The sequence below is a fragment of the Fusarium oxysporum genome, chromosome VIII (assembly GCF_013085055.1).
Source record: "Fusarium oxysporum Fo47 chromosome VIII, complete sequence".
Taxonomy (NCBI): domain Eukaryota; kingdom Fungi; phylum Ascomycota; class Sordariomycetes; order Hypocreales; family Nectriaceae; genus Fusarium; species Fusarium oxysporum.
Window position 1 is genome coordinate 26,201 of NC_072847.1, and position 11,754 is coordinate 37,954.

The 11,754-nt window shown below is 50.7% G+C and overlaps 4 protein-coding genes across 4 annotated transcripts; 3 read left to right on the plus strand and 1 right to left on the minus strand.

Moving 5' to 3' along the window:
- Nucleotides 1–148: 148 nt before the first annotated feature.
- On the plus strand, nucleotides 149–3,109 carry FOBCDRAFT_321614 (Six-hairpin glycosidase-like protein). The gene is made up of 2 exons (XM_054706357.2): nucleotides 149–538; nucleotides 592–3,109. Exons 1-2 carry the CDS (start codon nucleotides 239–241, stop codon nucleotides 2,731–2,733), a joined length of 2,442 nt encoding a protein of 813 aa, XP_054562332.1. The 5' UTR covers nucleotides 149–238; the 3' UTR covers nucleotides 2,734–3,109.
- A 684-nt stretch (nucleotides 3,110–3,793) lies between these two features.
- Nucleotides 3,794–5,268, plus strand: FOBCDRAFT_228608 (RTA1 protein). Its single transcript, XM_054706358.2, has 2 exons — nucleotides 3,794–4,189; nucleotides 4,252–5,268. Exons 1-2 carry the CDS (start codon nucleotides 4,000–4,002, stop codon nucleotides 4,956–4,958), a joined length of 897 nt encoding a protein of 298 aa, XP_054562333.1. The 5' UTR covers nucleotides 3,794–3,999; the 3' UTR covers nucleotides 4,959–5,268.
- Nucleotides 5,269–5,722: 454 nt separating this feature from the next.
- Nucleotides 5,723–8,869, minus strand: FOBCDRAFT_186963 (uncharacterized protein; the record flags this gene model as incomplete). Its single annotated transcript, XM_059608643.1, has 11 exons — nucleotides 5,723–5,938; nucleotides 6,019–6,157; nucleotides 6,229–6,595; nucleotides 6,656–7,018; nucleotides 7,121–7,229; nucleotides 7,293–7,553; nucleotides 7,588–7,766; nucleotides 7,838–8,196; nucleotides 8,287–8,444; nucleotides 8,499–8,654; nucleotides 8,731–8,869. 11 exons carry the CDS (start codon nucleotides 8,867–8,869, stop codon nucleotides 5,754–5,756), a joined length of 2,415 nt encoding a protein of 804 aa, XP_059465524.1. The 3' UTR covers nucleotides 5,723–5,753.
- A 1,643-nt stretch (nucleotides 8,870–10,512) lies between these two features.
- Nucleotides 10,513–11,538, plus strand: FOBCDRAFT_186967 (RTA1 like protein-domain-containing protein; the record flags this gene model as incomplete). The annotated part of the gene is made up of 2 exons (XM_054706360.2): nucleotides 10,513–10,648; nucleotides 10,699–11,538. The coding sequence occupies 2 exons, from the start codon at nucleotides 10,513–10,515 to the stop codon at nucleotides 11,370–11,372; spliced, it is 810 nt and encodes a 269-aa protein (XP_054562335.2). The 3' UTR covers nucleotides 11,373–11,538.
- Nucleotides 11,539–11,754: the final 216 nt, after the last annotated feature.

Sequence of the window (11,754 nt, forward strand, 5' to 3'; positions counted from 1 at the left end):
ACTAGCCCGTAGCGAATCAAATGGCTCGTCTTCGTAGTATGCCTCGGTATTTGCTGTCCGAGAAAGCCGAACTAAGTTTCTGTGTCCGAGAAAACTCGCTTTTAGACTCACTGGCCAGGACTGGGATCGTTAGCTCAGACATACGGTATATTAACTCGTCCGCACCGCAACTCAATATCATGTCTTCCCTCAGTCAAGCAGCACCTTATCATTCTTTTGTATTTCATTCTCATTCAAAATGATTCCGAGACTATCGGCCACTCTATTGGCCACCGTCGTCTCGGTATGCATAGTCGAGGCGTCCACTGTATCATCATCACTCGCTCATTCCTACCAAGACGACAACTCCAAGGTCATTCTTGGAAACACCGATAGTGTTACACTCACATCTGACGGCAAGACTCCTGGAATCTTAATCATTGATTATCACCAGAATGTCGATGGGTTCCCGACATTTGAGGTGGTGAAGACCAAGGGCAACACGTCGGTTTTTGAACTCACTTATGGTGAGACCAAAGCGGCTGTCAATCAGTACATGGTGAGATTTAAGTCTAACACACTCTTCTTCGCCTGAGACTAACATTCAGATAGGGTGATGGCCCAATGTCTTTTGCCGCCGCGATGGACAACTATCGCATCAACCGTCACAACATCACCGGGCCGTCTGTCATTTCTCAACGTCTTATCCAAGGAGGCTTCCGCTACCAGAAACTGAACCTCTCATCTGCCGGAACTCTCGTCCTCAAGAACATTGGCGTTAAACCAACCACAGACACCACTCCCCTTGACAAATTGGCAGCTTATTTCGAGTGTTCTGATAAAGACTTGACCAGAATCTGGAGAACTGGTGCAAGGACAGTTCAGCTGACCGAGATCCCAAAAAATTCTCTTCCTGACTTTTGGAACATTACCAAGGAGGGTGCTTTGGTCGAAAGCTCAGCACCTCAGATTCTCGCCCAAGCTGAGTCGCTCACAGATTACAAGCTCCAGTTTCAGGTAAAGCCTTTGACTGGCCAGTTTGGCTTCCTGGTCCTGGGTGACTCGCTTAATACGGGCATATACATCTCGTGCAATCTCCTTGACGGTACCGTATCGGTTCATGTTGGATCAACCAACCTCGACAAAGTCATCAAGACAACCAAACTCTCCACGCGTCTCCCGATCAACAAATGGCTTACAGTAGCCGCCACTGTCAACTCAACCCAAATTCAGGTCTCTTTCAACGGCAAAGCTGGGCTCGACTTTACTCAGGCCGAGAAGTTTGCTGGATCAGTCGGTCTTGGCGCGGATTACCCTCATGCCGCTGTATTCCGAAACTTGAACCTCACGACACTTACTGGTGGCGATATTTACAGTGCATCTCTTAAGGACGATTCATTCTTGGACGACTTTCTCATGGGCACCAACCCTGCAGACACTATCGTTGATGGATCCAGACGAGATCGAATTGCTTATTCTGGAGATCTTGACATTGCACTCGCCGCGTCATTTGCAAGCACCTATGCTCGATCCTTTGTCGAAGGAACTATCGATCTGCTTGGATCCTTCCAAACCACCTCTGGCTTCTTTATCCCTACAGCAAAGATTCAACAACCCCCTCTCGCCTCCTCCCTACCTTTCAACATGACTGGTCTCATCGGATACTCGTTCAACATCATGACAGCCATGGCATACAACTACGAGATGACGGGTGACGTTGCCTTTGCCAAAAAGTGGGCACCAGCTGTTATTTCGATGCTTGACTGGGTACACTCTCAGTCTCGAGGTGGTCTCTTCTCTCTGTCTGATGAGTCTTTTGGCGGTGACTGGAACTACTATGACCCTCCCCAATCTGGAATTGTCACCAAATTCAACGCTGTCTACGCATATGCTCTTGCACAGTGCATCCCGATGCTCGATGCTGCTGGGAAAGACGTGTCGGTATACTCGAAGCAACTGAAAACTCTACGTACGGCGATGAACGACAAGCTCTGGGATGAGTCAATGGGCGCTTATGTCTTGTCAGAGAAACATCGGGACGGGTTCGCTCAAGATGCAAACGCCATTGCTATTCTTGCCGGCGTTCCCAGTGGCAAAGCCTCATCCAGCAGAATTCTTTCCACCATGAAGAAGGAATTGATGCTACCTGCTGGACCTCTGGCCTTCTCCAACTCGACATCTGCTGCTGGTTTCGCTCGCAAGATAAGCCCATATGCCAGCACTTACCACTTGCGAGCTGCTCTCCAGTCAAACAACACAGAGATAGCAAAGTCTCTTCTCAAGACACTGTGGGCGCCCATGGCTGATCCCAAGCATACAAACTACACCAACTGCTTCTGGGAGACTCTCAATCCAGAGGGAACTCCTGGTCTCGCTCTTGGCACCTCACTGTGTCATGGATGGGGAGCTGGTCCTACAGCTGAGCTGATTCGCCATGTGCTTGGTATTCAGCCTGTAGAAGCTGGTTTCAGGAAGTGGACAGTGGTGCCACAGACTCTTGGTCTAAAGTGGGCAAAGGGAAAGCAGCCTACTCCTCACGGCGATATCAGCGTTGAATGGAAGTTTGACAACAAGCTCCTCCATATGGAGGTTCGGGGACCGCGAAAGGGGTCGCAAGGAACTGTGTTCTTTCCCCAACCTCTGTTGACTCCTTTGTCCAAGACTGTTATCACGGTCAATGGCAAGATCGTTGACGAACCCAGTTTCAAGGTGCAGCCTAATGAGAAGCTCATCATTGAACAGAGGAAGCGATAATTCCACGTGTAAGACAAGTTCTTTAGATAGCTGATTTTCTTTCTACTTTTCCTCTTTTATCACTGTATTTATATAACATAGGCCAATAGCCAATTGTTGAGGAGTATCTGGCTATTACTTCATCTGGATTGTTCCTTTCTGTGTCTCGGACGATGCCTTCGATGCTTACTCTTCCTGCCTTTCCCGGGGCGCTCGTTGCCACTAGGATCACATAATTGTATGTGCAGTACCGATCTAATTAACTCCTCAGACAGTGCTAATTTTAACATAAAAAAAAGAGCGTAAGCAAATTCAGCGGAGATGACCCTCGACCTGGGCATTGAATGAGGACTGAAAAACGTTGTGAAATGTAAAGAGAAGCGAACCCGCGTAACCAGAGCATTGAGCAGCAAGGATACTCCGTACCTGACAATAACGCGCATCGTCCCGGCAGTGCCTAAGCGTAATCGAACGTCCCACCCACTAGGCTGACGAGCCCCTCAACAAGGGCTGGTCAGGAATATTGTTTCTCGCAAGGCTGACTCGGAAACTTAGCGATAACAAGGGAGCGGAGGCCGAGTGGGCCGGCATTGGAATTTGATCCCGACGAACTTGACTGCCTCATTGCGCCCAAGGCCCAGATTGATTTGCATGATCTGGTAGCTGACCTTGCATAGTAGCGTCCGACACTGGTGATAGCCGGCTCCCCGCTGTTAGGGATACCCGGCTCGCATTCGTATCTGTTTCCGATATCAGTAGTTCCCCCACTTCCTCAGACTCTTAAGCCCCTCCTCTCACTAAGTAAAAATGGAGGCTCTATTCTTGCTCCTGTGCTACTATCCTTACCACATGCTGGCCAACTCCGCGGCTCATAGATAAGTATTGTGTAGAATCAAGGGCATACCGAAGCTATGCAGCTCTTGCGAGCGTCTCTGCGGAGCAAATCCGACGCCTGGGCCGACTGGCATTGCTTGGATCAGTAGATACAAATGCCCGAACGACTCGCTTGGAATCTTCTCCCATTAAAGCCTGACTGATGGCAGGCTGCAACGCATACGAGATCTAAGGCAGATGAACTGGTCGTAAATGCTCGGACTCGCTTTCTATACGACTGTGGGGATGGGACCTGGCCGCCCCTGAAAACGACCGCCGGTCAAAGAACCTTTAAAATGGTTTGGAAAGCTGGGTGATCTATGGGTTTTTCGTGCACTTTTTGTTTTCCCATCTAGTTGTCCCTTGCTACCCCTTCCGGCGAGACCATATTCAGAAATCCTTCCCTAGCTCATTATGGATCGTCGAGCTGTCTCTATAGACCCCGAATCACGTACATTCGAGTTTAAGCCCTACAGATACACGCCCTCTTTGGTTGCCGCCGTCGTTAGCGTCGTCGTCTTCGCAACTCTCACAGCCCTCCACACATGGCGTGTGCATAAATTTCAAGCCTTTTACTTCGCAGCCTTCACAATCGGTGGTCTCTGTACGCATTTGCTCCCTTTGCGCCTCTGTCTTGATCGTGGGCTGACGTCGGCTGGCTTTTAGTTCAAACGGTTGGCTATGGCGGGAGGCTATGGTCGCACTTTGATCCAGAAGCTCTCGGCGGCTTCATAATTCAAGAAATTCTTATCCTCGTTGCGCCAGCGCTCTACGCTGCTTCCATCTACATGGTCCTCGGTCGCCTCCTCCGGTCCCTCCGGGCCGAGCACCACTCCTTCATTCCCGTCAAGTGGATGACCAAGATCTTCGTCATTGGCGATATTGTCTCTTTCACTTTACAAGCCGGTGGCGGTGGCATCCAGTCGGCTGGATCGCTCAAACTATACGAAATAGGCGAGAAGGTCATCATCGTTGGCCTGTTTGTGCAAATTGCCGTTTTCGGTTTCTTTATGGTCACCTCTCTGATCTGCCACGGTAGACTCGCCGGTGCGCTGGCTCCTGCCGCGGATCAGGAGATTATACCGTGGAGACGCCATCTTTATGTCCTTTATACCACAAGCATCATCATTCTTATCCGAAGCGTCTTCCGCGTCATTGAATACGTTCAGGGCAATGGCGGGTACCTCATCTCTCACGAGATCTTCCTCTACATCTTCGACGCTTGTTTAATGGCAGCTGTCATGCTCATATTTTTCGTTTGGTACATTGGGGATCTCGAGCCCAAGGAGACTCACAAGAGGCGGTTGACCGTGGAGTCTGACATTGGTTTGACAGGATTGGATCAGGTCGAACTGAATGGTGTTCGGATATGACGGAATGGGCCACATTACAATACCTTTTTTCTTATTTTGTATGAACTATATATTTGGTTTAAAGGCTGGGGCCGTTGGCTGTGGCGAGGACATGGGCAAGCTAGGTTTACCGCAGAATGAACCACGGCATTGGGGTGATACTATGTCGTTGATCTCGACACGACTGGTGCAGAATAGAATAATGTGGCGGAATATCTCGAATCTAGTTCATCTTAAGCTCGTGTTAGGACGAGGTGCCTTTTAGCCATCGTCGGAGAGTTGTCCGGGGCACTTGTAGAGGTCAGCGATTAATTTGATACTTAGATTTGGGTCTTAATTTTGTTTATATTGCGCAGTAGTGCTAGGTGAAAATATATTTTGTGAAACTTGATTGTTGTTTTTAAGATGAGAGTTCTTCTTGGGTTTATATCTCTAGATGATTTCATCTAGGACTTTGAACTCTAAATCCAGGACTTTCAGACTAACAGTCTGAATCCTAAAGGGAACGGGGGATCTCCGGCTTTTCCAACACTTAATGGCTAGCGTCGATAGCTAAGAGTCTTTTTTTCCTTCGAGCGAGGGCGATTTCATTCTACTGGAGTGAGAAAAGCGAGATTGATTGTTAATGGTCGCGTCAATGCAGTCGCGTGGGCCCCTCGCTTGTTCAGGCCGAGAGCGATGCGTGTTCGCCCGTCGATCTTCCTTGACAGTCTCTGCGTCTTCGGTCGGACACGAAACACGGCACCTAAGATGGGCGAAGTGTATATGAGTCTTGAAAAGAGCTCTTTCGGGACCTAAGCTAGGCCAAAACATCTATTATGCCAATTCTATCCTTCTGAAGGCCTTCACCAGAGCTGGAATATCTGACGGATGCACACAACCAGCTGCCAACTCCAAGCTGGACAGTCTCCCTGCCTCCAAGCCTTCAACTTTCTTTTGATTCAAGGCCCTGGCGCTTTTGTAGGCACCCTGCGCAGGATACGCGACAAGACCAAACATGGCTGTTGCAGACTGAGTAAGCGATCTGGATCAAATGACCATGTGCGTGTTCTGGGAGATGCTTAGAAGGTAAAACACTTACCACTGCCTGGCTTGGTAACAAGGCCAAGGGAACCCTTGCCAATTCCTTTCAGGAGCCCAACCGTGCCTTCGGCTTTTGCGCCTTCGATTGGCTTTGTGACGACGCCGGTGACGCCGCGGTAAAATCCGGACCCAAAATTCTGATTAGAAAAATGGTATTAGCGCCGCGCTGGAAAACAGTAGCGACAGAGCAAGAGGCGGGCTAGCAGACCTTTGCAGCAACAACACCGCCACTCTTCCAGTCCTTGATAGTACCATGGTCTTCGACTGTTTCGCCATAGAGCCGCGGGGTGTTCTTCAAGCCTTCGGCCAGTGCTAGCGGCACGTCAACGAGCGCGCCCTTTGCGACCGTAGTCGTCATGCCGGTGAGCCCCTGTCCGACGGCCCTCGCGGCGGAGACGCTAGGGGCCGGACCATCGCCTCGACTAGCTCGGCTGCGCTTGTACTCCTTGTAAGGGTCGATGAAGGCCCCGCCGAGCGACATTGTGAAGTCCGTCATCATGCCTAGCAAGGACGACGCACTGGCAGTCAGGGGGTCCCGTCGCTGCGGATCAACGTCGTAGTCTTTGGGTTGTAGTCTGGGAGTGTTGTACATTAGTATCGGTCGGCTATTCGTCGTAGGAGGGTTGTGCACTGACGCTTTGACGTTGGAAATCTTCAGTTGCTTTTGGTCAAGAAGAACTTTGAGTGCGGCATCGGAGAGCCTGACAACGCCAAGCTTCGGGTCTCCTTGCGGGTGGTACGTCCATCGAGCGGCGCGTTGAGGCAGCAAGTCGCAAGTGAGATCTTCCACGGGTAGGTGGCGGTGGAAAGATTCAACGGCTCTGTCGACGCCACATTCTTGATGCATTCGGGAGGCGATGGCCTGAGCCGAGGTGCGCGTTTCGGTCTCAAGACAGAGCTTGATGCCGGCTGCCAAGTTGTCGGGCGTCAGGGACTTATGGGGTATCGGACGCGGACCGGCATTGTTTGCTGCAACAATGTTGCCCCAGAAGGGTTGGCTTTGAAAGTCAGAGTGTGGTCAAGACCGTGAAACGTTTGATGGAAGAAATTCCGGAGGAGAGTCGAGAGATGAAAACAAGTCCAGCAAGAGGCGCACTTACTCGCCGAAGAACGGCACGATGATAGTTGGACGCGCGTGGTAGAGGCCACAAGCTGTGGTGCCTGCTCCACCGTGATGGACAACAGCTGCAACACGTTTAAAGAGCCATTCTAAAAGAGGATCATCAGCATCAGGATGGTTTTTAAGAGTTGGGATAGCCAATTCCATCTTACCGTGGGGGCAGTCACCAAGATATAAGACATCGTCCGTGTTAGGATCACTGCCACCTAGCTTACTCCAGCCCCGGGACACGATGACCCTGACACCAGCCAACCCACAGGCCTCAAGTATGGTGTTAGTCATACTGACTGCGTCCTCAAGCACGATGCTCCCAAATCCGACGTAGATAGGCTCAGGCCCAGCAGCGAGGAAGGCGGCAAGCTCATCGGGCGGTGTGTAGGATGGCTCATCGCGCATGAAGAATCCGCAAATATCTGTTCAAGACGTTAGCGAAACCCTCGCACAGACAGAATTCTTTTCTCTCGCCTATATTGGAGCCCCAATCGCTAGGTTTCGGGATCAAAGCAGGCGACCAGCAGTACGTGAACGGTATTTTTAACATGTCGACAATGTCGGGGCCCACGCTGGCCGGCAGAGGATCCAAGTACAGATCATGCCGCCTCCACTGGTTTATGACGTCTCCTAAGCTGTAGGGATATGGTTAGTTGGAGATGAACTGATGTAAACCACTATGTGGTGAGGGGACGTCATCACGTACCCTTGCCACGTCATTAGTTCAACCGCTCCAAAGCTCAGATAATTGGACACTTTGGGGTCCACGTTGTCGCTTTGGACGTTTGCCAGAGGGTGCGAAAACGCCCTCGTCGCAGTCCAGGGCATGGTGAACATCATGTGGACTGGTATTCCGAGCGCTTGTGCGCAGTGCACATGGGCAAAACTGGGGGGGTTGGCGATGATGGCGTCAGCAACAAAGGGTTTATGGGAGATTTCGTCTGGTTCGAAGCACGACCTCCAACAGCCTTGCAACATTTCTCGCATCATTTGTCGCTTTCGCGAGATATCACCCCCGCGGAGACTTTCTAGGGACGGGACAAGCCCGGGGTTCCGAACCATGTACTGAAAGCAATCAGTATCTCGTTACGGCACAGGACTAGGAGCCGAAGAGGCGAGTAGCCAAAGCAAGAAGGGCGATAGGAGTACACTTACGGACATGAGATCCTCGGGGTCTCCTCCAATTGGATAGAACTCAAGGCCATTGCCGGACGATCTTACAAAACTGGCAAATGTGTCGTGGGTCGCGAGTCGAACGCGGTGACCATATCGCAGCAAGGCCGTAGCGAGTGCAATGAACGGCTGTACATCTCCTGGGCTCCATGTCAACACATTGGGTGCTTGAACAGCGAAGGGAGCGGCCCTACCTCGACTGCCAACCACCTGGATCACGATGTTTAGTGGCGGACACCTAGCGGCAGTAGCAACGGGCGGTTCGCAAGAGGGCGATGGGAGCGGAGGTAGGACTCGGGTCAACTGTTTTGGCGACGTGGACGAGAAGTTGACATTGAAGGTGGCATCGGCTAGATTTGGTTAGATGAAGTCAGTTTAATCAGCCGGTCACTGGAAGGCAGGCGTCTGTCTAAACGGGAACCTCACGGTTGATAGTTGTGGAATTTGACAGAAGGGCGCCCGAACAGTGGAGCGCATACGGAGGCGCAACCTCCGGTATTTCACTTGGTTGATCTTTAGGCGCCTGGCCCGATATGACTTTGGCTGGTATGTTGTCTAAAGACATCATTGGAAAAGCGCCGGGGGGTTTAAGGGCATATGCATACGCTGAGTTTGACGTATCCTGAAAGGGAGCAGCACGTTTACCTGGACACTCTCTCGTTTAAATACCGGGAGCCAACTTCTCAGTTCGGCTCATCCGTACGCTTGGGGCTTTATCGCTAATGGCATTACGTAGTACCGTATGGAGCCGCGCTGATCGCTGCAAAGTCCACTAGAAAACCTTGGACTAGACATGCATGATCTGGCGTAGCGCCCCCTCCTTCCCCCTAGTGAAAACTAGACTCGGTCCGTTGGGGCGAATGCGCGCGGAGCTCGGATCCAAGCAAACTAGCTCTACGGTTCGAAGCCTATCCACAAATCCTGGGAGGTAATTAAAAGCGGGGGCCTACTTCAGACGCTTCCTAGGATCTTGTTACTTCCAGAATGTCACTAATAAAAGTGCATGGAAAGTGGAACCATCTGTTGTCACATCAGTGGGACAAATCTGAAAATCCGCTAAGAGGCGAGGAGATCTTCGGAAACAGCTGAGCCCGAGGCAATCCGACGTGATACGAGCAAGGTACGAGTATAACGGGGAACGAAGCGGACCGCCCAGGTCAATTGCAAGGCGGAGACCCATGTTGCACGCTTTTCAGCATATAAATAAGTTGAAACGGTTAGTGTCGGGCTCCGGGGACTATACTGATAATCTTTAACGTTTCATCATGCTTTTCCTTCCGTCTTTGGTTTCTATTCCTATTGTAAGGAATATTTATGTCGCTCATTAGGTACTTCTTTAACCAAATCGCCAGTAGTGCCATCACGATGATCGCTGTATTCGCCCTTTGTGACGACTAGAACAACCGCCCCCTCCCACATTCCCAGATGGCCCTGCACGCGTCACCACCCTGAAGTTGACACTGGGCTACAACATTAGGTCTATGCTCAACCCGGCCTCGGACTTCATGCCCTGGGTGATGGCATATGTGGTCTAGTATAAGGATTTCAACGTATTCCAGTCGCGTTGGTGTGTTGGCGGTTTTATGGGCTTGGCTCGCTACTTTGTCGGGGTGTGTGTTATGCGACAGGACTAAGACCTTAGCATAAACCGTGTTGTATGGAGTATGCCGTGTAACCTATGACCCTGGTTCTCCCTCAAAGAAGGTTGGCCAATGATATTTCGGCAAGCGCTGTCATGCTTTGCCCTTACGACACCCGAGTTTTATGCTTAAATTGGCGATAAGAGTGAGGTAGATACGAGTGTTGTTTACGAAACCGAGGAATACTATGAGACTCGTGTATTCAAATTCCCCTCTCTAGCTCCATCCGCAAGGGTGCTACGTAGATCTGTTCCCTTAATACTTATATACTGTCGATGTGACTTGGCTCTTCTCACCATCGGCCTCACTGTCTCTATGTCCGTTACACAGCAAAAATCTGAACAATATTTTTATTCTATGTACGCTCATTTTAGTTCCTCTGTTTAAGTTCGCTTTAAGGCCCGCCCGGACATCTTGTTTCTCTCCCGTTCTCCATCCATCTACGACACTATCGCTAGTCTCATAGTCAAGGAATATCAAAGACCACTTCCCTTATACCACCCGATCTCCCACCAGTTAGAGACCGAACTGCGCTCTCTTCGCAATGGCAGGCAAAAACAGCCACGGGATGTATCCGTACGAGCCTAGCATCATCGCGGCACTCATCGCTGCCGGTGTTTTCGGCCTCAGCGCAGCCCTGCACACGTTTGTCGTGGCCAAAAAGAAGACTTGGTTCTACAGCTGTCTCATCGTCGGTGCTTGGAGTACGTTATCTGATTTCTGCTGACACTTCATGCTAACTGGTTGCCTATAGTGATGACCGCCGGCTATGTCTTCCGAATCCTCTCGTCTAAGAGCCCTAACGAGATGATTCTGTACATCATGCAGTCACTGTTCATCATCCTCCCGCCATCCCTGTATGCAGCCACCATATACATGATCTATGGCCGGATCGCCCTGTTCGTGCGATGCCCGCAGGCATCCCTCATCTCCCCCCACAAGATCACCAAAATCTTCGTCGTTGGCGACTTATTCGCCTTCCTCCTCCAGGCATCCGGCGGAGGCATGATGGCTATGGCCAGCCTCGCCGACATAGGCCAGAAGATTGTCCTCGTCGGTCTTTTCATCCAGATCATATTCTTTGGCCTCTTTCTTATCGTCTCCATCATCTTCCTCAAGCGTATGGCCGTCCCGGGTGCCGGTAATCCCATTTCCCGCGGCAAGCGGAGCTGGCAGGCCCTTTTCATAATCCTGCTGGTGGCCTCGGCAGTCATTCTTGCCAGGTGCATCTTCCGCATCATGGAGTTCGCCCAGGGGCACAACGGGGAACTGGCATCGAACGAGTTACTCATATACCTCTTCGACGCGCTCCCTATGGCGGCGGTGCAGATTCTCTTTCACGTCGTGCACGCGGGAGACGTCTTCAATGACCAGGTCGGTTTCACTAAGTTTGACAACGATACGGAATTAGCTCTCAACCAGGTCTGAGCTGATCAAGGCGGATGAAACGACTTTTCATGTTGTCGCCTGGTTAGTGGTCATACTCTACTTTGGTTGTTTCCTTGTTGGCGAAGAAGAATGCAGTTGCGAGTCGTATTGGACGCAGGCGAGATGGAACTGCGTATGTCTGAAGGGGTTGCTGTGCTCGGTCTAGTCTTGGTGTCTGCCAGTGGCGAATGGTCTAATCAGTACCATCATATACATATGGGACCTGCATCGCAGGCGATGTTGGTGAGGAGCATGAATATCTATAAGATTAGGTAGTTAATATAGAGCTAATAGACACTGCCTTGACCACGCGCCAACAGAATTAATATTAGATTTTATATTAAGGATAATTAAGATAATATAAAGCCTTTCAGCGTCGGGC